The sequence below is a fragment of the Sus scrofa genome, chromosome 1, assembly GCF_000003025.6.
Source record: "Sus scrofa isolate TJ Tabasco breed Duroc chromosome 1, Sscrofa11.1, whole genome shotgun sequence".
Classification (NCBI taxonomy): Eukaryota; Metazoa; Chordata; class Mammalia; order Artiodactyla; family Suidae; genus Sus; species Sus scrofa.
Window position 1 is genome coordinate 231081105 of NC_010443.5, and position 23979 is coordinate 231105083.

The 23979-nt window shown below is 38.2% G+C and overlaps 1 protein-coding gene across 5 annotated transcripts in view; it reads left to right on the plus strand.

Moving 5' to 3' along the window:
* CEP78 (centrosomal protein 78) overlaps positions 53-23979 on the plus strand; it is a 31909-nt gene continuing 7982 nt past the window's right edge. For 2 of the 5 annotated variants that reach the window (XM_013993628.2, XM_013993629.2), the window contains exons 1-12: positions 61-589; positions 3564-3736; positions 3829-3901; positions 5173-5276; positions 7198-7372; positions 9812-9925; positions 11932-11996; positions 12847-12958; positions 15859-15876; positions 17193-17328; positions 18529-18574; positions 19966-20094. In XM_013993628.2, coding sequence (XP_013849082.2) covers positions 337-589; positions 3564-3736; positions 3829-3901; positions 5173-5276; positions 7198-7372; positions 9812-9925; positions 11932-11996; positions 12847-12958; positions 15859-15876; positions 17193-17328; positions 18529-18574; positions 19966-20094 — 1398 coding nt within the window. In that variant the 5' untranslated portion in view covers positions 61-336. Of the gene's footprint in view, positions 590-3563; positions 3737-3828; positions 3902-5172; positions 5277-7197; positions 7373-9811; positions 9926-11931; positions 11997-12846; positions 12959-15858; positions 15877-17192; positions 17329-18528; positions 18575-19965; positions 20095-23979 lie in introns of all 5 variants that reach the window. The other 3 variants (XM_005660172.3, XM_005660171.3, XM_021065145.1) reach the window with 3 other exon arrangements.

Sequence of the window (23979 nt, forward strand, 5' to 3'; positions counted from 1 at the left end):
ACGGGAGGCCGGGTCTGCGTGCTGACGTACGGCGAGCGCGCTGACGTCTTCGAGGACCGCCCTCGCGGGCACCCGCCCGCTGGCTTGAACCGCGCCTCGGCTGAGTGCTTAGGGGAGGGTGCTAACGGCCAGTGTTGCCGGGCGGGAAGAGGCGCGGGAGCGCAGCAGAGAAGGGTCGGCCTAGCTGGGTCCCGGGGCCCTGCGTCTTCTGGCTGCTGCTGCGCATGCTGAGGGGCAGCAGCCGCCGGGCGGTGGCACCCAAGGGCCGGGTGGCGACCCCGGTCCACGGCAGGCGGCGTGTCCGCCGCTGGCGACCTTTCAGGCCGCGCTCGGGCCATGATCGACTCGGTGAAGCTTCGTCGCGACAGCGCCGCCGACTTTTTCTCGCACTACGAGTACCTATGCGCTTTGCAGGACTCGGTGCCGGTTCCCGCCGTGCGCGCCTCTCTGCGGGAGGGCGTACTGGACTTCAACGCAGACCGCCTCCGCTTGGCGGATTGGGCGCCGCTTCTGAGCACCCTCAAGAATAATAAAGATCTGCCTCTGGTCTGTATCAAGAGCTTCTTCCAGCCATGGCTTGGCGAGACAGGTTTGTAGTTCCCGCTTCCAGGGGCCCTGGTTGTTGTCCGCGCGGTGCCCAGTGCCCAGGTGTGTTTACAGTAGTCGAGGCGTGGGGCCTAAGTCTCCAACCACCTGGATGACCCTGGCCGAGTGCCATATGACTTCTAGATCTCAGTGTTCTCATCTATAACATGGGGTTAACAGGACCCACTCTATAAATGCTTGTAGAACACTTAGCACAATTTAGAGCTCCGTTAATTGTTCTGCATGTTACCTGATTTATTGATGACTTGGCCTGGTATGGGCATCGTTAAGCATTGGCCAGATTCTACCTGGCCTATTACATGACTTTGCCTGGTACAGAACAAATCAGTTAGGAAATTGATATATCCTGGCATCGTATCCTTTTGATTAAGATGGGACTCAGAAAAAAAAAATTATTTTAATCGTATCATATAGTGGGAACACAGGTGTGAGGGCAGCCTAGGGTTTGAATTACAGGGCTTACACTCTATGTGGCCTGGGCAGGTTGCTTTTGAAGTACAATCCCCACACTTGTAAAATGGCTTTAAGAACCACTCTTTCCATGGGTTCTTAGAATTAAGCAGGTCATGTATGTAAAGTATTGTGGCACTTGAATGAGTTCATTCCGAACTAAGCACTTCTGGAGGCAAGGCTTCTGCCCTAGGGGGTCTGCTCTTCTCCTGGGCAGCAAGTAAACACAAGCACAGTACTTCTCTGGAAGAAGTGGGCTTTTGTGCTACAGAGAAGGGGAAGTTCAGGATAGGCCTCTTGAAGTGTCCTCCATTCTAAGGATGTGTTGATGCTCCTGGGATGGCAGGAGGCAGCAGTTTGTCAGAGTTTAAGAAATATAAGAAAATATGACAAAACAAAGTTACAGGATTGGAACTCAGGGGTTGAGAAAGAAGTGAGAGTTGATACTGGAAACCTCTTGGGACCGAACAGAAAAGGGTCTTGTTTGTCCTGTCAAAAGGTTGGATATTTATCCTGAAAGCTATGGAAAACACTAAAGAACAATGAGATGGACTTGTTGGTTCAGAAGCTCACTCTGACCCTCATGTGGAAGGCAGTTGATTGGGTGCTGAGTGAATTGTAATCTAAGAGTCTAGATTGAGGTATAATAAGTTTGGACTGGATTTCATAGATCAAAGAGACAGAAGCAATGGGGCCTGATGACCAGTTAGAAAGAGGGCAGCAAGCTTGGAGGACAGTAAACAGCAGCAGCATCGTGTAAGATGCAGAACACTGTAGGGAGGGATTGGAGTTGGGAAGAGGATCTTACTTCATCTTCTATGCTTTAGAGGGGCCTGATAGACAGGTCTGGGCCCAAGGTGCGGATTTGGGCCTTGGGGAAGACAGGTATATGAAGGCATGGGAGAGATTTAGGTTACACACAGAGAAGATCCAAAACAAACATAGGTCTGAAAGATATTTTTTAAGTGGACACACTTGATTGTATTTATAAGCTGAAAGTAGCCAGAAGAGGAAGGATGTGAAGATCTAGGAGAGGAAATGATTATTTGTTTACCCTATCTATCTATCTATCTGTCTATCTATCAGTCAATCAATTTACCATGCCTGCGGCATGTGGAAGTTTCTGGGCTAGGGATCAAGTCTGTGCGAGGGATTGAACCAGTGCCGAAGCAGTGACCTGGTCCCCTGCAGTGACAAAACCAGATACCTTACCTACTGCACCACAATGGAATTCCCTTGTTGATTTATTTTTTAAAACCTGAATACTTATCATGTGCCTGGCCCTTTTCTAGGATCTGGGGTTCACACCATCTGTTGTTTCTTTGCAAGGACAGTTCAGCTCATCTCTAGTGAAGAGAAGTCAGGTTATTCTCTGCATCTCATTCAGGTGTAGGAACTGTTCTGTACCTCTGATGGTCCTTTACTTAACCAGAGTAATAGCTTAGAAATCAGAAGAAATTACAGCTGGAAGGGACCTTAAAGTCAAGGCTGCTATAGTGTACTTAATTTTGCCTAATATTTTACACTGAATATAAGAGAAATTTATTGCAGAGCCCATTATCTTCACAGTTCCTTCACTGGACCTTCTTCATCTCTTGCAGCCAGTGGGTCTAACTTATAGACTTCAGCCTCTTAGCTTTGTTTCTTCGTCCTTGTTACATATTACTATTGCAGAAGCTCCTAGCTGGTTTTGCTGTCCCTGGCTCAGTTCCTCTTAAGTTCTTCTTCCTACTCAGCTTGAGTAATCTTCTAAAATAAAAAGATATGCCTAAAATAATGCTTAAAATGACTTGCCTGCACAAGATTAGTTCATGTTAGTTGCACAGCTTATGTTCTGTGCCGGGATGTGAAATCTGAAATGTGCTCCACCAGATCTCATGGGACTTTTTGGCCCTGAGGAAGGGGTGCTTTTTTTTAGTCTACCTAAAGTAGGTACATTTTTTTTCTAATCATTCCTTTATCTAATTGGTCCTTCAGCAGCAGAGCATCTTTTTCTAACCAGTGGAGGCACTCTTACTGAGCCAGTAGTAGTCCTGGCTCACCTATAAGATAAAAGGTATACTGTCTCCCAGGCTTGCTTTTGCCAAAATCTCTGTTTTAATTTAGGTCTCTTCTCCCACTTGTGCTCCTGGCCATGGGTCATCCTTACCTGCAGGATTTACAGTGCCCAGCAGGTGTCAGCCTTGGGTATCTTTGCTCCCTCTGCAGCTAATGCACCTCTCACTCTTACTCTGCTTAGTCTCATCATCTTTTTGGAGTCAACTTCAGGGTTATCTTGAAGCCATCACTTAGATAATAACTTTTTGCTCCCATAGAACCTCTGTGCATATATGTTATGTTTATTTATTTAATGTGGTTGAAGTTTTGCGTTTACCTCTGTCCATTCTTAAAGTGGGCTTTTTAAGGGCAGGAGTCATCATTTCTGATCCTTAGCACAGAGCAGATGCTTTTTAATGATGATAAAATGTATAATTGAAATCACTGATTTTACAATAATTTGGCTTTAGGTTCTGACAGAAATAAATTTTGTAGAAGTCGTGTTCCTGCAATAAGAAATAAAGATGTGACCTTTCAGTTGTGTAAAGCTCTTAAATGCTGTTTAAGTGCATCAAGTGCACTAAAGAACCTGGAGCTAAATGGGCTTGTTCTGAGAGAGAGAGATTTAACCATGTTAACAAAGGTAAGCCTTCTTCACTGTGTTCTGCCAACATTTGATAGTTGCTTTTGGGGTTATTAAACCAATAAAATTTTAAACTTTTTCTTCCCATAAAGGGATTGAATAAATCGGCTAGTTTGGTGCACCTGTCACTTGCAAATTGTCCAGTTGGAGATGGAGGTCTAGAAAGTGAGTTTCAATCTTGTTTAAGTCTCTTCCCATCAGACTGGTCTTGTGATTCCCTGTACACCATGGTATTTTCTGTCCATACCTTTTCTTGATGCTGTCTCTACCTAGATTGTCTCCTCTACCTGCTCAAACCTTGGTTTAATCTCATTTGTACTGTAGAAGTGTGTCATGCTGGATACTCTCAGAACTAATTTTACTTAAGTTTATGTTAAGCCATAAACTACACATTTTGTATTTTCTCTTTTTGTGTATTTGTTTATATTTTTATGGTTTCTCCTCAAGAAATATTATGGGAAGAGAAATAGCAAGATGTAAAGAGCAAAAAAATCATCATTATCTTTAATTGTTAAAACATGGATCTGCAATCATAATGCCCCGTGTTATGTGTTAAAACAGGAAATAATATGCAAAGTACTATAAGAGCATATAAAAGGCCAGTAAACTCAGCGGTGTTGGTGGGGGTGTATGGTGGAAGTAATCATAAAGAAGGTGACGGTTGATTGGCTCCTGGGGCATCATTGGTGTTCCCTGTGTCCAGCAGTGGTCTGGAGGGGTAAGGAAGCCTGCATTTCTGTTAAGGGGACAGAGTTTGAAGTCCTCTCTCTCTTATTGCTCTAGTATATTGAATAGCATCTAATAACATTATGGGTTTATAGTTGACATTTAAATTGTTGATTGATAATCAAGATTGGGGTCTATTGTTGGCAATGAAAAAAGGAAGAATCTTTTGCTTTTTAGATTTTTTTTTCCTTTTTTCCCCCTATGTCTTAAAAGGCATATAGTACTTTACCGAGTGGTTGGGAGTAAAGTTTCCAGTATTCAGTGTATTCAGTTTTAGTATCTAAATAGAATTAAACTATTGCTGTAAACTGGAATAACACTTTGTTACTGACGCATTTTAGAATGCACCAATCCATCTACTCTTGGGGTATATTGTAGATGATTTTAAGAATGTAGCTATAGGAGATTCCGCTCTGGTTCAACAGGATCAGTGGCGTCTTGGGAGTGCTGGGACATAGGTTTGATCCCCAGCTCAGCACAGTGGGTTAAGGATCTGGCGTTGCCACAGCTGCAGCTTAGGTCGCAACTGCTGCTCAGATCTGGTCCCTGGCCCGGAACTCCATATGCCACGGGGCGGCCAAAATAGAAAAAAAAAGAATGTAGCTTTAAACCTCCAGTTGACTCAAGAAAAGCAAGTAAGTCAAAATTGATGAGTGTATAGGCTCTTCATCTTATTGTGTGTGTGGTTTTTTTTTTTTTTTTCCTTTTAGTTATTTGTCAAGGTATAAAGAACTCTATCACTCTTAAGACAGTAAACTTCACGGGGTGTAATCTGACATGGCAGGGAGCAGATCACATGGCCAAGATCTTAAAGGTGATTTTATGTTTAAACTTTCATGGAAACATATATTTTGGTACAAATGGCAGTAATTTTTGTCTTTTGATACATGTGAGTGCATCTTTAGTTTTCTTTAACGAATATGACCAGTTTTCAGTTTGGGATTCTACCATTTAATAAAGGTAGTCCACCTAATCTTAGGAATAAGAGATTTAATATGTAATACATAATAGAAATACTTTTATGTGTTGTTAGTTATTGAAAAGGTTTATGGTGATACTGTGAAGAAACTATGCCATAACAGTCTTCAAGAATTAAATGAATCAAATATTTATTAGCTGTTATACTTTATAAACTAATAAAAATCACTGCATTAGCATTTTGTAAATATATTTTTAAAAATAATGCCTAAATAAGTTTATGGTGGTTATAATTACTGTATTTAGGTATAAAAATATTTAATAACTTGATATGAAGACTTTTCAATAGTTTGATGGTACAAATCAGAATAGGAAAACTGGCTGGTGGGCCAAATTCAGCCCATTGCCTGTTTTTGTAAAGCAAGGTTTTTGGAGCATAGCCACACCCATTGTTTACATGGTAACTATGGCCACTTTTACCCTATACCAATGGAATTGGGTAGTCACAACAGAAACTGTATGGCCCACAAATTCTTTGGGCCTGTACAGGGCAAATCTCTTGACCCTTGGGACACAAAATGGTTAAGAGCTTGGGTGCAGAAGCCACATGGCCTTCAAATTTCATCTCCCATTTCTTGCTGGTACCATGGATAAATCACTTAACCTCTGTACCTCATTATGAGGCTTAAATCAACTAATTTGTATAAATAGTGCCTGGCACATGATAGGCACTGTGTATTTGCTGTTATTTTTTCTTGTACTTTTGTAAGTTGTTATTAATGGAAAAGGACACTAAAGGTTTTCCTTTTAGAGTATCAAAGGAACTTTGAGTCTTTTATTTGTTCAGGAATGTAATAAGATTTTTTTCTTTTAAACTCCATATTCCCTGTTATCAAAATTTATTTTATGACTCTAAAGAAATGAATATGTCTTTAGACAAAACTTTTGGGCAAATGTCAACCCATTGGTTTTCTAAGAGTCCAGGCTTCCAGAGTTAATGTGTATACCCTAAGCACCCTGTGAGATCCATTTTGTAAATAATAGTTTTTTAATATAATGCCTTAGGAGTTAGGAGGAAAAAATATTAGAAACTCTTTATCATTTGAAAAATATCTGTGTAGGAGTTCCCTCTGTGGTACAGTGGGTTAAGAGTCCAACTGCAGCGGCTCGGGTCACTGTAGAGGCACAGGTTTGATCACTGGTCTGGCACAGTGAGTTAAAGGATCCAGAGTTGCCACAGCTGTGGTATAGGTTGCAGCTGCTGCTTGGATTTTATCCCTGGCCCCAGGAACTTCATATACCATGGGTGTGGCGTAAAAAACTTTTTCTAAAATAAAAAATATTTGTGTAGTTTACAGTGTACATAAAGCATATGTATAGAATTTCATTTATATAACTTATTAATAAATAAGATACATGTTAAAATGTTTACTTGTGGGATACCCAGCCAAGTGTTTGGAGACCGTTGGAGGACAGAATAATAAAATTTAGAGCCTCAGTAATAAAATTTAGAGCTAATTCCCTGATTTGGCAGATTAAGAAAATAAAATTCATGGACTAATTGAGTTGTCAAAGTTTACGTAACTAATCAAAAACAGGTCCTCCAGTGGCTAGAGTCTGATCATTGGCAGACTGGAATTTGGGTCACTAGGCTCCTAAGCCAGAATTGACTGTTTTAATTTCTCAGGTTGACTCTCCTGGCATATATACTTGGAATGTGTATATTAGTCTCTGTCTGACATAAGAAGCAATAGTCAGTAGGCATACTCTTTTTCCCTCTTCAAGCATCTTAATTTCATCCTATTAAATCTTTGAAGTATCAGACCATCAGAAGGCATGAAGAAACATGGGCTGAGAGTCTTCGTTACAGGAGACCTGATCTTGACTGTATGGCTGGTTTGAGGCGAATCACCCTGAACTGCAACACGCTCATTGGTGACCTTGGTGCAAGTGCTTTTGCAGAATCTCTTAGTGAGGATTTATGGCTTAGAGGTAAATTCTAAAATTGAAAATATTGAATATAATAAATATGCTTAAGTTTTGGCATGATGCTGTTATCATAGGATTTTTTTCAAAGCCTCATTTTTCCAGTGGCCTTCATTTTGCTTTTATCTACTAATTGCATATATTCTTTATAGAAAACAGAGAGTAACAAGAAAACAGTTACCTATAATCTTAATACCCAGACATAATCACTGTTCACTTCGGTGTATATATTTTCAGCCTTTTTTTTCCTGTAACTATATTTGTACACTTAGGGATTATGAAAAAAGAATTGTAGTGTACTTAATATTTCATATCTCTGCTTTTTTCCTTTAATGATGTTATATAGTATTCCATTGTATCAATGTCCTGTAGTTTAATCAGATCTTTGCAGCTTGCTTTTCCCTGTCAGAAAACAATGTGAATACATTATATATACATCTCTGTCCGTAGGGATTAATTCTATAGAATAAGTTACTGTAAGTGGAATTACTAGTGTGATATACTTTTTCTTTTTTGGCTGGACTGCCACCCAGGCTGTTGCAGTGACAATGCCAGATCCTTAACCTGCTGAGCCACAAAGGAGCTCCCATAAGTGTGATAGACTTTTAAGACATTTGATACATGTTGCCAAATTGCCGTCCAGAAATGCCATGCCAGTTTATAGTCTATCCCAACAGCGTATGTGAGGCCTGAGCCCTCACAGACACTGGTTTATGGCACTTTCAAATACTGGAAAACTGCAAAAATGAGTACCTCCACCTTTTTTATGCAAGCAAGATTACTCCAAATTTTATAACTTTTTCAATTAATACAGTATGAGCATCTTAACAAGTCAATAAATTTATATCTACTACATCATTTTTAGTGACTGTTCAGTGTTCCATTGTATGAATATGCCATAGTACGCTTAGCTTAGCCATTCTAAATAAGCTAAGTCCAGTTATAAACAGTGCTCTGATACACATCCTTGTCTACATCTCTGATCATTTCTTTTGGCTGAATTTTTAGAGAGTTGTGGATCAAAAGGATGTATGTGGGAGTTCCCATTGTGGCACACTGGAAACGAATCTGAGGATGAGGGTTCAATTCCTGGTCTTGCTCAGTGGGTCGGGGATCTGGTGTTGCCCATGACCTGTGGTATAGGCCACAGATTTGGCTCAGATCCTGCATTACTGTGGCTGTGGTGTAGGCCAGCATCTGTAGTTCCGATTTGACCCCTAGCCTGGGAATTTCCATGTGGCTTGGGTGTGGCCCTAAAAAAGCAAAAGGGTATATGCATTTTTAAGGCTTTTGTTACGTAGTCTTGGCGTAATCTGATAGAATAAGCACATTTTATTATATTTTGTATTCATTTGATTAATTATTAAGATTTACTGGCTCGTTTTCTTTAATTTGGTTGTTTGGTTAATTATATCCTATGTCCATTCTTCTGTAGTGAAAGTTTTAAGTTTTGTAAAATGTTCTGTCAGAAATCTACATCTGACTTGCTATCCTGTATGTCATGGGGTTTTGAAAGACTCTGGTTATTTTAATGTAATAGTATATACAACACTTTTTAAAAAAGACTTGCAGTCATTTCCTTTTATGTAATAATTTTTATACCTGTGTTTTTGTGATGATCCCTTTAGTTTAAACAAGTAGCTTGTTCAGCCCCCAAACTAGTAGAATTCATGATCATTTGTTCTGTTTTTTGGCCTGATCTTTCTTTTTCCTTTCAAAACTTTATAAGCCTTTGTTTTAATTTTTTATTATTTTTTGATTTTTTGGCTGCGACAGTGGCTTAATATGGGATCTCAGTTCCCAGACCAGAGATTGGCTGCAGGAGTAAACCACCAGAGGACTCCCTGTCTAACCTTTTCTGGAAAGAGTCCTTGACCATCATTCTGTCATGATAGGTTTTTAGCATATATTCTCTCTTCACACATTCTTTGGATTGGTATCCTCTTGACTTCTTCGTCTTTTTTGTTCTAAAACTAAAAGCTATTGTGTTTCTTCTATTTTGTTTTCCTCTTTTAACTAGTTTCAAGAGTAGTTTGGAGCTCTAGATCATGATCAAAAGAATACAGTGCAATTTCTGAGGTCTATCATTTTTGCCTGCGAGGTGTACACTGCTACTCCCACCCTTGCTAATTATGTAGTGAGATTGATTTTGTGATGTTTTTCACTCATAGGATATATGAAGTTATTCTTCAGTTCTGTAACTAAAATATGTGGGTGATTTATTAGTACTAAAGGGAGGGTAATCATGAATTCAAGAATAGTTTTTCAATTGGGTTTTGCATTATGTTATGCATGTGCTTTTCTCTTTTTTTCAATATCCGAAAATTAAAAAGCCTGCCGTATTTGGTCTTGTGCAAGACTCTTCCACATTTGAATAAGTGAGCATTGTCTATCTGTATAGATCTGTATAGAGTTAGCAAGTAACGTTTTATCTCTCATCTAAAGCCCTTGACCTGCAGCAGTGTGGCCTCACCAATGAAGGAGCAAAGGCTTTGTTAAAGGCCCTTGAAACAAATAGAACTCTGGTTGTTCTGGATATAAGAAAAAATCCTCTTGTTGGTATGTGGTCTCTCTTTTTTTTCTATTGATTAACAAATAACAAACAAAAAGAATCTGTTCATGTGTTGACAATTTTTAAAGCCTAATGTGCTTAATTTTCCTAACTTAATACACTTGATCCTTGAACCACATGGGGGTTAGGGTGCTGCCCCCCAGACGGTTGAAAATCCAGGTATAACTTCACAGTCAGTAGTTCAGCCTCTGTGGATTTAGCCATCCTTGGGTTGTATAGGACTGTATGTAGTACATGTATTTTTTTTTAAATATCCGATTGTAAGTGGGCTGGTGAGGTTCAAACCCATGTTGTTCAAGGGTCAACTCTACTTTTCTAATGTTGCAATTCCCTTATGTTTTTAGCAGATAATTTACTAATTAAAATTAGTTTTACTTGTAAATTGCTCTTGACTGCTACTCTGAATTGAGGTAAACCTAGATAATACGCCTGTTTCCACCAAAAGCATTATTTTCTAATTGTGGAACCTCTGAATCCTTGGAAAGAGTACTTTATTCATTTGTCAGTTTAACAAGTAATTTTTTTTTTTTATTGTCTTTTTCTAGGGCTGCACCCATGGCATATGGAGGTTCTCAGACTAGGGGTCTAATCGGAGCTGTAGCCACTGGTCGAGCCGAGTCTGCGACCTACACTACAGCTTAACCCACTGAGCAAGGTCAGGGATCAAACCCACAACCTCATGGTTCCTAGTCAGATTCGTTAACCACTGAGCCACGATGGGAACTCCTTAACAAGTAGTTTTTAAAATGCCTCTTGTGTGCCAGATATGGGTTTGGGCACTAGGCTAAAACTGTGAACCAGGTAGATAAAGTCTTGCCCCAATAGAGCTTATAGTCTAGTGGAGGAGCTCAGATAGAAACAAGTAAACTGATAGATAATGTAATGTTATATAGTAGGAAATGCGAAGGAGACTGAGGGGAGTGAGTAGGACTACATTGGATAGATTTGTTAGGGGGCATCTTCACTGGAAAAGTGACATTTGAGTGGGGCCTTAAGAGAGGAACAAGCCGTGGAAGATCTGGAGGAGGCACATTCCAGGCAATGAATATGCAGGCATATAGGTGGATGGAGTATTTAAGGAAAATTAAGGAGGCCAACATGGCTGGAGCAATGAATGAGGAAGATTGTGGTATGCTATGAGGGCAAGGAGCTACTAGGGGGGCCTGATTTGGTAATGTCTTGGAGGCCAGAGTAATGACACGTGTTATTCTCAATGAGTGGAGGGTTTTGAGCTGGAAGAAGACATAATGCAAATAGTGTCTCTATAAGATGATTCTGGCATAGAGAATAGACTTGGGGGTAGAGGGGTCAGTGTGGATAAAGAAGAGAAACAGGGAGACCAGTTAGGAGACTGTCACAGTGGTCCAAACAAGAGATGTTTATGGCTTAACTTCGGTTGGAAGTTTGGAGCAAGTGACAAGTGGTTGAATTGAAGTTGTATTTTGAAGGTGTAGCTAACAAGACTTGTAGATAGCTTGGGTGTGGGTATGAAGGAAGTAGTAACCAAGAAGCAAGTTAAACAGGCGTATTATCTAGGTTTACCTCAATTCAGAGTAGCAGTCAAGAGCAATTTACAAGTAAAACTAATTTTAGATGATTATGTTTACAGCTGGATGGCACCACATAGAAGAAAGGGGCAGGGGGGAGGAGCAGCTTTAAGGGAGTATCAAGACATTGGTGTGATTTCTTAGGTGCCCTCTAGGTAAGTATCTGGACAGTGCTTAGACTCTTTGCCACTTTAGATGCAAAGTGTTTAAATTTGACCTTTGCTTCAGCCAAAGTAGTAGCTATTGGAGGCAGTCTGCAAGGTGGTATCTTAGGCTTTTGAGGAAAAAATTAGAATACACAAAGGGGGAAATAGATGTACAATTACATAATGTAGATTTCATATTTCATTTTATGGGAAAGCCATAATTAGTTGGCTTTTGCTTTTAAATAGGAATAACCACTCATGGGGAAACAGTTACTCTAATTTCAGTTTATTTTATTTTAGATCATTCTATGATGAAAGCAGTGATCAAAAAAGTTCTCCAGAATGGGAGGAGCGCCAAGTCAGAGGTATAACATGTTTTAGTTCTGTAGAAGAATTTTTCTTTAATTTCCTGTTTTTCTTCTTTTGTCTAGTAAGATAAAATTATAAAAGTACTTTTCTGTCATCTTAAACTAAGATTTTGTTTGTTTATTTTTATGGCCACACCTGCAACACATGAAAGTTCCCAGGCTAGGGGGTGGGATTGGAGCTGCAGCTGCCAGCCTGCGCCACAACCACAGCAACGTTGGATCCAAGCCACATCTGCGACCAGCACCACAGTTTGCAGCAATGCTGGATCGTTAACCCACTGAGAAAGGATGGGTCTGGGGATCGAACCCACATCCTCATGGACACTATATTGATTTCTTTCTTTTTTTTTTTTTTTTTTTTTTTTGTCTTTTTGCCTTTTCTAGGGCCACTCCTGCGGCATATGGAGATTCCTAGGCTAGGGGTCTAATTGGAGCCGTAGCCACTGGCCTGTGCCAAACCCACAGCAACGTGGGATGCGAGCCTTGTCTGCAACCTACACCACAGCTCACGGCAACGCCAGATCCTCGACCCACTGAGCAAGGCCAGGGATCGAACCTGCAACCTCATGGTTCCTAGTCAGATTCGTTAAACACTTCGCCACGACGGGAACTCCCTATATTGATTTCTTAACCTGCTGAGCCACAACTGAAATTCCTTAAACCAAGTTTTTAGTCAAATCAAATGGCTTTTCTGTTTTTGAAAATATTGTGTGATTTTTTAATTTAGGTTCCCAGAAATGCAGATTGCAAACCTTTTATTAACTTACAATATCTTAATTTCTAGTTATGATCAAACCCTCATAAATTACCTGTAACTGCAATAGCATATTTATTATTTCTCTCTCAGTACCAGTGGATAACTTCTCCATCAGTGAAGGAACCATTCAAAGGCGCTAGACAGAAAAAGAGAACTATAATTTTGGGAAGTGGCCTAAAAGGAAAAGCTACTATTAGAATTGGTAATCTTTTTTTTTTTTTTTTTTTTAATGCCACTAGAACTTTTACCCCTTATGTATTCCAGTGTGCCAAAATTAAAATCTCTTAAGGTATTAGTGATAACAACCATTATTAACTCTGTGCATATTAGGAGGACTATAATCATTTTGATACATATTATGAGAATTTATAAAATGTAGACTAATAAAGGAATTTTAAAAGGTGTTAATATAAAATTATTGTTTGAATTTCATAAAAAGTTCATTATTTTGAAAATATTTCCTGGTTGATGACTAATTCTGTTTAGCAATTTAAATTTGATGACGATTTAGCAGTGGTGTTTTTGAGTGATAATTTTTTTTTTTTTTTTTTTGGTCTTTTTGTCTTTGTTGTTGTTGTTGTTGTTGTTGTTGCTATTTCTTGGGCTGCTCCCGTGGCATATGGAGGTTCCCAGGCTAGGGGTCCAATCGGAGCTGTAGCCACCGGCCTACGCCAGAGCCACAGCAACTCGGGATCCGAGCCGCATCTGCAACCTATACCACAGCTCACGGCAACGCCGGATCGTTAACCCACTGAGCAAGGGCAGGGACCGAACCCGCAACCTCATGGTTCCTAGTCGGATTCGTTAACCACTGCGCCACGACGGGAACTCCTGAGTGATAATTTTTTTAATGAAGAATTACCGTTTGTGCTATAAGAAACAAAGTTTCTACCCAGTTTCAGTTTTCCTGTTCTTCCCTTCTTCATTGCAAATTATTACTGAATTGGGTAATACCTTACTTCTCTATGATAAAAAAACTTAAAATATATATAATCCTTATAAAAGAATTCTATAAACAAGTTTATTGACCCAGATGGAACATTTTTAAAAAACATTTTGTAAATGTTTACTATAATGTGTATTTAATTTTCCAAATAATAGTTAACCCAAGATTTTTAAATTAAGCCTTTAATTTTGTGACCAAATGTAATAAAAACCCTTTAAAACCCTCTAACAACCAATAACATAAGTTTCACATCCTTCTGAATATATAAATTTGGTATAACCCAATTCTACTGCTACTTTTGTATTGCTGCCAGGAGAGCTTAACTTTATATTTTCTGAAACACATTGTCTATAATCACAAATACCTTTTTTTTCCATGATAAGAATGAATGGCATTTGTTGAACCAAATCTGCTGTGAAACTGACTCTTTCTTCTGAGTAGATATGAATTTTGAAATAGTAAAACAATAAGATCTAACATAAAGGTAGCAAAATAAATTTCCCTGAAAAAGGTTTGTGGTAACTTTAGTTAGATACTAAATACATTTAAGACCACCGGAGTTCCCGTCGTGGCGCAGTGGTTAACGAATCCGACTAGGAACCATGAGGTTGCGGGTTCGGTCCCTGCCCTTGCTCAGTGGGTTAATGATCCGGCGTTGCCGTGAGCTGTGGTGTAGGTTGCAGACGTGGCTCGGATCCCACGTTGCTGTGGCTCTGGCGTAGGCCGGTGGCTGCAGCTCCGATTGGACCCCTAGCCTGGGAACCTCCATATGCCGCAGGAGCGGCCCAAAGAAATAGCAAAAAAAAGCCAAAAAAAAAAAAAAAAAAAAAAAACCAAAAAAAAAAAAAAAGACCACCAGTGAACAACAAATCTTTTATTCAGGTGCTACCTAAAATTTTAAATAATTGTTGTCTGCCTTAATATCACTGAACTGTACACTTAAAAATGGTTAAGATGATAACATATCTATTATGTGTATTTTACCACAGTTTTTAAAAAATGCATTGTTTGAAGATTTTTAGGTTTTATAAAGGTGTTGTATTAGCATAATAATGAAAAATATAAGGAACTACCTCTGATTCCATTATCCTATCAAGCAATATTTACATTTTCATCTTCTTCCTCTTGTCTATAAAGGTAATTCTACATAGCTTAAATATGATTTGCCATTCGTATATTTTCACTTCATGTTAAATTTAAAGTGATTCATAGTTATACTCTTTAATGCATTCACAAGGTTTCGTTGAGTTGATCAGTTTTTAAATTGGCTGAAGATTGGAAATAACCTAAAATAAGTAATTTTTTAAAAGGACTTGTAAATATCTTCATAAAGACAATTTTTTTTTTCTACTGAAAGATGTATGTTTTTGATTCTCCATTAACGAATTTGCTTGGACAATATTATATTTAATGGTAGTTGTTAAGAGTGTTTCTTTTTTTTTTTTTTTTTTTTTGCTTTTTTAGGGCTGCACCTGTAGCATATGGAGGTTCCTAGGCTAGGGGTCGAATCAGAGCTACACCACAGCTGGCCTATACCACAGCCACAGCAACACAGGATCTGAGCCACATCTGCAACCTATACCACAGCTCACGGCAACACCAGATCCTTAACCCACTGATTGAGGCCAGGGATCAAACCCACAACCTCCTGGTTCCTCGTCGGATTTGTTTGTGCTGCATCACGATGGGAACTCCTCTAAGAGTGTTTCTTAAAAAAATTTAAAAAAAACTTTATGATTTGTCTGCCAATTGTTATTTCAAGACAGTGATATTTTAATAGTCAATCAAATAGTACATACAAAGAAGTTAAGATATGTGATATTACACTAATTACATATTATTAAAAGTTTGAATCATGTATAAAGCATTCTTGATATATATTTAAATCTGTTTTGTTGACATTAGAGATGAAGATACACATATACAAATATATATGTGTGTTGGTGAAACATACTAGGAATTTGATAATTTTAGTACCTGGTGGTTTGTAGTAGGACATCATGAAATGAGACTAAAACAATTTAAAATTTTTTCTTAGTATAATTAAACAAAGTGGAAATGTGACTCAAGTTTATAAGCTCACTGAGCTATTTTAAGAGTAATTTTGTTTCTTGGGCTTTTTTTTTTTTTTTTTTTTTTTTTGGAATTTGCCTCAGTTATTTGGAGACATAGAGGTAAGCCAAGTCAATGTCTGGCTGTATAGTTAGATCCAGGTGAGTACAGGGGTTTTAATGATTGTGTCAATCGTGTCACATTTATATTGTAATTATGTGTGCAGAAAAAAGGTGGGAATTTTTATTAGAATTTTATTTCCTAACAAGATAAGTATAATTAAAAAAAATTTTAATTACAAATCTATTTGTGTTAGTTTACACAAAGGAAACGAAAGGAAAGGTATACACATATGAACCACATACTACGAACATTCTTTATTTGAGGGTAATTAACTTAATAAATATATAAGTTATAAGTTAATAAATATATTAAGTTATATATATAACTTATATATATAAATATAGCACAAGATGAACTGGGCTCCTCTTTTAAGAGGCGTGTAAATTTATCCAGAGAAATCACACAGGGTCAGGTGGTGGTTATCCATAAGCTACACTATGTGAAATATTTGTTCTGTATTACCACATACACTCTATTTAACATGCCATCCTAATGCTGCTGCTCAAGTAGATCTTGTATAGTAGATTTGAAGGATAAATATAACCATTTTAACCTATGATGGATGTTTTCAGTAACACTACAGAGTATTAAATATTCAGATGTAAATTTTAAATATGGTTTGTTCTGAATAAAATATTAACATGTAGGTATAGTTTTTGCTACCAGATATTTTGCATAAACATAGATACTTGACTCTTTAGTACTGAAATGTAGGATAAGTCTCCACATTTCCCTCTTTTATTCAGTGGGTTTCATTTATTTTTTGTGTGTATTTTCTATATGAAATCAAATGAGTAGTAAAGGTTGACATTTACAGGAGAGTAGCACTGACTCACCTACTACCCAGCAACTTGTCGTCTTAGAACTCTCATTGTTTTTACAGAGCAAAATACATCATACATTGAAATTTTGGTCTAATTCGAAAGATTCTGTTTGGCAGGAGTCATGGGTGTATATTTCTTTCTCTGTCCTTGAGATTCAGAAGTGCCAAAGATGTTCTAAGATCCAATAATCTTGAGTGTTTCTGCTTAATATGTAAAATGTATCATTCTTTGGAATATAATTTAAAAAAATTTTTGCATGTTCTGCACATCTGTGTTTTAGTTAAAATAACTTGTTACTGTAGAGAATTTGTATTTTTAAAAATTGCTGACCCATGTACAACATTTTTACAAAACAATCCTGTGTTTAATGGCCTAGCATCATTATCAAGTGCTCATTTGGTTGGGTCTTTTTGGAGTGTACGCATGTAATAATTGCTTTGCAGACCTTTACTGCATCTTGACTCCTTCTTTTCATGCTTTCTCAAACATAGGATTGGCTACAAAGAAACCTGTAAGTAATGGAAGGAAAAACACTGTTGGTAAAGAATGTTATGCTCCTGAACCTCTGCCGCCTGGGGTGTCTGGTTTCCTGCCATGGCGTACCGCAGAACGCGCAAAAAGGAACAGGTAGAGTGTTTTCATTCCATATCTTTTTCAGTCATTCAGAATTCTTTATTGTGGAGTTTCTATCATGTGGAAGGTCTCTGGTGGTATCTATAGAGAAGAAAAGATAACTCACACATGGCTTCTGCCTAATGAGTTCTCTAAGGAAGAAAAAAAAACAATTGTAATTGGGAGTTTCAAGTTGTTTCTCAAGTGTCACAAGAGATGTAACCCTGTGGGAGTCAAGAGAAGTCTAGAATTATCTCCATTTGTGCAGGTGAGAAAGGATTTATTAAAGGCAGATGGAATTGAACAAAGCCCTACAGCAAAGAAGTAGGAATTTGGATAGTAGTAATGGGAAGAAAGACATTTTAGGCATGGAAAATAGCTTAATGCAGAATGGATGAGGAGTGCGGATAAGACCTAATCTAAATCTCTTGACTTGGTGAATCAGATTTAGTGAGTCAAACAGGACCTAACTAGCTTTGGCTGATTACTTACCCAGAGGAGAGCTGTTTCATAGTAATTTTGTTGTAGAAGTATAAGTCTTATAAAATTGTTACGTATAAAACTATATAGCTTTAGGCTTGCTAAGTGAAATAGATTGCTAGGGATTATTTTCAGATGATTTATTTGGTGATATTAAAAAATGGGCATTAACGACTGCTTAAGAAAAAGAATTGATTTTAAATAGTACTTGAAGTAGGTACTGTGTAAAATATGTTTAGTTGCTCACATTAAATTGATGTTCATAATCTCTCTTGGATAACTGACTACTTTGTTGCAAATGGTAATGTGAATCGCTGTTGCATAAACCAGTGTTGAGGCCCCAGTCTTTGCACTTTAGTTTAACAACTTGGTGGGTTTATAGCTTCTTCTTGAGACACTTACTAATCTCAGGTCCATCCTCATCACAAGGAGTCATAAATTAGAGAATAGTTAATATTACCAGTTCAAGAAGTTAAACTGACATCTCAGCTGTCCAGAACATAAGAACTGAAGGTGTCTCTCAGCAGTTCAGAGTTATCACAAAGCCAGTCTGATAAATTCTGTTCAATTTTCTCCATAGCAGAGCTTTCCAGGTCTTTGTTTTGAGCCTATTTATTTTTTATACACATATTTATATATATGTTTTTATATTGTATAAAATAGCTTTATTGGTTGAGGTTAACTGCTGATGTATTTACATCAAAATGTAACTTTATTTTTGTGATATCTTCTTAGGGGTTTTCCATTAATCAAAGCTCGTGATGTATGTAATCAGTTGCAGGTACGTAGTTATCATATTTATAATATATAGGGTGCTGAATTGAGAACAGTGGAAAGTCATTCTCTTAACTTTTTAAACTGAATAGAACCTTACAAGAAACATTTCTCTCTCTAAAATAAATCCATTTAAAACTTGTCAGGTTTGCCACTGTGTAGGTGGGTGGATATGGTATACACTAGGAACCTTGTGGTTGCATCTGTACACATGGAAGCCCTTTCTCCAGTCCACAGATGAGCTGTTACCCAGTGAAATGAATTTTCCGTTTCTGACCTGACACATGGAGCTGTCATACTTAAGAATGCACATATGGCCCATATGTTTTCAAGAAATGTTGCTTGGGGGCTATTTGTACAAGTTCCTGATCTTAAAGCCAGTATAAAGCAACATATCCCAAAACTCTGTCAGCACGTCTCCCTCCTTCACCAAGGTCATACACATTCCCTCTCTTACTGCCTCATGGCCTTGGAGCAAGCTAATCCTGCCAGTGTCAGAGTCTCTTTTCCAGTGGTCTTGGGAGACTGTAGTTGCTCCCTGGAAGGAAGCAACTGCTAGGATTGAGAGAAGAGTACCTTGGGTGCCAGTACTGCCCCCTGCGGGCCCAGAAGGAGGAGTGCACACCTCGCTCTACCATTGGGGTTTTCCTACCTGCTGGGTTTGCTGCTTGTCATTGAATGATAGCTTAGTGACTTGTCTTCTGCACAGTTATGTACTCCCAGCACATGTCTTTTTGATCTGTACACTTTTTATGGGGTTGCGACCAGGTCAGTTTTTCAATGTTTGGAAATGCCATATTGAACAGCATTCCACTGGGAAGCTAAACAAGGGAATTGTATTACTCTTTCACTAGTTTTGGCTTAAGGATGATGAGAAGATGAAATTTTTGATGGGTCACTTTAAGTTGTATATGTGTATGTGATTTTTTTATTATTCACAGTTTAGATATGTTGACTTTCTAGTTATTCTTCTTATTCTTTCAGTTCCCTTCCTGATGAATTTCCCTCCTAAAAACTACATTTTCTTCTAGACTGTTTATGTCTAATTGACTGTTTATGTCAATAAATTTCTTGTTTGCAGTATCAAGTTGATCCGAGGAAAGATATTTACCCTGGCTCCTCACTTGGCTTCTGTGAAGGAAATTTAATAAAATAATACGAGCAATTCCAAATACTTATCCTAACCCTATACAACAGAATTCTCTACAGTAACACAGCAGGAATTACCTACTATAATTTTACTTTGTCATTGTTTGTTTTAGACTAAGAAGAAGTGAAAGACGTTTATAAATAATGTCTTGATACCTCAGATCCCTTTTGTTCAGTGTCCTTCAATATTTGGATATTTTGTATCTGGTTTGTGTTGTCTTTTATACAATCTTGTCTTCTTTCTTTAAGCAATCAGAATATCCTGTGACTGTGACGGTGGAGAGTCCTTCCTCCTCAGAAATGGAAGAGGTCGATGATTCCTCAGAAAGCGTTCAGGAAGAGCCAGAGAAAATCAGTTTAAAACAGAAAGTACTGCAGGTACAAAGTTATCACTTTAAAGAGATTAGAGAAGGTTATTTTTCAGAGTAAAGCCTGACAACTTGTGAGGGTTCTGTTTTCTCCTCCTGTCTGCATTGTGTGGTTCCCATCCCTTGACTGGTTCCTTTGCTAAAAGCAAGGTAACACAGTGGACATTTGATCTCTGAAAATAAAAATCAAAACATATCACCGGTAATATATTTTCCTTTTCTTGGAACCTTAGAGTATTAGATTTAGGGAATATAAGATAAACTCAAAGAAGTTGAGATCTGAATGAATGTAGTCAGTTGATTCAGTGGTCTTGTTTTACAGATGAGAAAATTGACCATTATCATTGAACTCCCTTTTATAAGAGGAAAATATGACCTCAGTTTTGTTTAGTTTTGTTTTAGGGCAAAGGTATAGCATGTCGAGGTTCCCAGGCTAGGAGTTGAATCAGAGCTACAGCTGCTAGCCTATGCCACAACAACAGCAGTGCCAGATCCAAGCCACATCTGTGACCTATACCACAGCTCACAGCAACGCCAGATCCTCAGCCCACTGAGCAGGGCCAGGGATCAAACCTGCATCCTCATGGGTAGTAGTTGGGTTGTTCATTTTTGCTGAGCCACAGCAGGAACTCCTGATCTCATTTTTAATAAAAGTGAAGTTGAAAAAAGTTTTGATGTTAATATTCTCCTCTCCTAAAATAACTACTACCAAGAAGCTACATTATATTGCCTAATAAACCTGACATCTAATATCATTCCATACTTCCATTTGTATGGACGGAAAAGAAATTGATTTTCATAACAAATTTTTGCATCTCAAAAATTATATTTATTTTATTTCAACTTTAATGCGGAGCTGATAATTTGCAGTAAATAACGGAAACACCAGTTGTAGCACTTCACTTTTTACTATAAAGTCCATGTTTAATTTTAAAAAATTATTTAATATGGTTTTCTTTTAGTATGAAATGTGACATTTAGAACTAGTTACCCCATCATTATAGGATTGTGGAAATTACTATTTGATTTTCAAAAGAGAAAGTAAGATTTTTATTTAGAAATTAATAATATAGAGAAATTTTAAGATTAATATTTAGAAAGTTATGAAATGTTAGAGTAGAAGGAATCTATGTAGTTCATGTAGAATTGTACATGACTACAATTTGTAGGATTTAAGTGGTTTTTTAGTAAGTTGCAGAGAAAGACAAGATCCCAGATCATCTAATCCATGTTCATTGTCATTTTAGATGTGTTATATTCATTTATTTCACCAGTAGACCTGGGGGTTGTGTTTCTAAAAGAGATCATAGACATCGGGGAAGACTAAGAAGGTTAGAAACTGTGGTAACAGAATAGCTGATTCAAGATGCACTGAAAACCCTTTCAGCCCTTCTCTATTTAGGCAAGACATTAACATGATGGTATCAGAGCATTTAAGTATGTTATCCTACAACAATCAAGAGAAGAGATTTCAACATACTTTTGAAAGACAGAAGACAAGTGGCAGGATGTTAAGCTGAAGCAGTAGAACAGAGGAAAACCATCACATAGAATTTGTATAGTGACGTCCTACCGCTGAGGGGAAATCTGACCCCCCTGCAGAAAAAGCTCCTAACTCAGCTGTGCATGGAGGAGAGAATGGAGTTAGTTTAAAAATGACTAATATCCCACCCTCAGTCTCCTGAAGTAAACCAATACAAGTCTAAGAGGTCATGACCAGTAGAAAAACTGACGGTGACATTACTGAGCAGTGTGGACATAGGGAAGAGTGTAAATGAACTAAACCCTTACTTAGTAAAGTAGAAAGTTAACAGATAAAACCTAAAATTTAGTCATGTAATAGTCATGTGAGTGTATTATTTGAAAATAGAGGGGAATTAAAAATAATAATTGACCTAAACTTCATAAAAAGAAGTCTAAACAGCCAGTAAACATGGAAAAATGTCAACCTTATTAAATAATGAGAAAAGTGAATCAAAACCAATAAAACTAAATGCCAATCAGATTGACAAAAAAATTAAGTCTGATAACGTCAGGTATTATAGACCTGGAATACTACAGAAGTCTCCCACCCTGCTTGCACTGGAGTATAAATTGACACAATGACTTCGGCAAGCATTTAGCACTGTCCATCAGCTGAAGGTATATAAATACCCTGCGACCCAGCAAACCTCATACCCACCCTGGGTAGGTGCACCAGAATAACCGGTACAACAGGAATCATGTGCATGATTTGTATTAGCACAAACTGAAAAAAACCCAAATGTCCTTTGAGTCAACAATTAAATTACGTGTGTTTGAACAGTGGGAAAACTATAAAGCAATGAAATTGAATGAACTAGAGCTACAGGCAGCAATGTGGATGAATTCTTTACAACAATGTTGAGTGAAGGAATAAGATACAAAAGACTGCATACATAAAGTTAGTTGTTGGCAAAATGAAACTATTGTTTGGTATGTATGCATGTTAAAGGAAATGATTCTAAAGAAATGAGGATGGTTCTCTAACTGGGAAGAGAGAAGGAGTTTGTGATGGGGAAAGGATATGGGAGGTTTTTGAGATGCTGACAAGTATTTGCAGACTTGAATAGTTTTTATGTAAGTATTCTCTTTTCATTTGTCACATTGAAAGTTTTGTTCTGTGCACTTTTCAGTATGTGTATTAAATTTCACAATTAAAAACCCACTTAGAGAGTTCCCTGGTGGACTAGCAGTTAAGGATCAGTGGCTCAGGTCACTGTTGTGAGGATTCATCCTCTGGCTCAGGAACTTCCACATGCCATGGGCACAGCCAAAAAAAAAAGCAGTGGGTTAAGGATCTGGTGTTGCCATAGCTGCCCCTTAGGTTGCAGCTCCAGCTTTGATCTGATCCCTTGCCCAGGAACTCCGTATGCCTGGGGTGACCAGAAAAAAAAAAAAAAAAAAAAAAAAAAAAACTTTCAGGAGTTCCCATTGTGGCTCACTGATAATGAACCTGTCTAGTATCCGTGAGGACTCAGGTTTGATCCCTGGCTTTGCTCAGTGTGTTAGGATTCAGCATTGCCATAGCTGTGGTGTAGGCCTGCAGCTACAGCTTAGATTCGACCCCTTTGATTCCCCATATGAAACATGTTACGGGTGTGGCCCTAAAAAAAAAGAGGAGTTCCCATTGAGGCATAGGGGAAACAATCAGACTAGGAACCATGAGGTGGCGAGTTCAGTTCCTGGCCTCACTCAGTGGGTTAAGGATCTGTCATTGCCGTGAGCTGTGGTGTAGGCCGCAGACATGGCTCGGAGTCTGCATTGCTGTGGCTGTGGTGTAGGCCAGCAGCTAGAGGTCTAATCAGAGCTGGGAGCCTCCATATGCTGTGGGTGCGGCCCTGAAAAGAGCAAAAAAAAAAAAAGGATTGGCTCTAGGGTGCTGGGTGTGGGAATGGGACAAGATTATTTTCATTTTAAGCCCTTTGCTCTTTGTGTTCACATGTTCATTCATTCAGCATTAATTGGACATATTCTCTGTACCAAGCACTCTTCTAAGTCTGATGTGTTTTTACTCATAAAATCCTCACAAGAGCTCTTTGATATGGGAACTGATCTCTCTTTTATAGATGAGGAAATTGAGGCCAGAAGTTACTGAACTTGTCTAAGGGTTATATAGCTGATGGGTAGGGCCAGGATTTTGTCTCAGAGAATCTGAATTTTTAAAATATAATCTAAAAGAAATTTAATTACTAATTATAAACAAATGTGCATTTAAGGAAGATGGCAAGTTTTCAGCTATCTAGCTAGAGAAAAACACAGCTGTCTTTCACACATATGTCTTGTATTGGCAGGGATTTTCTGTATTTATTGGTTGTCTGCTTTATGCTAGGCATAAGTGCTGGGGATAAATGCATAATAAAATACACTCCCTTTC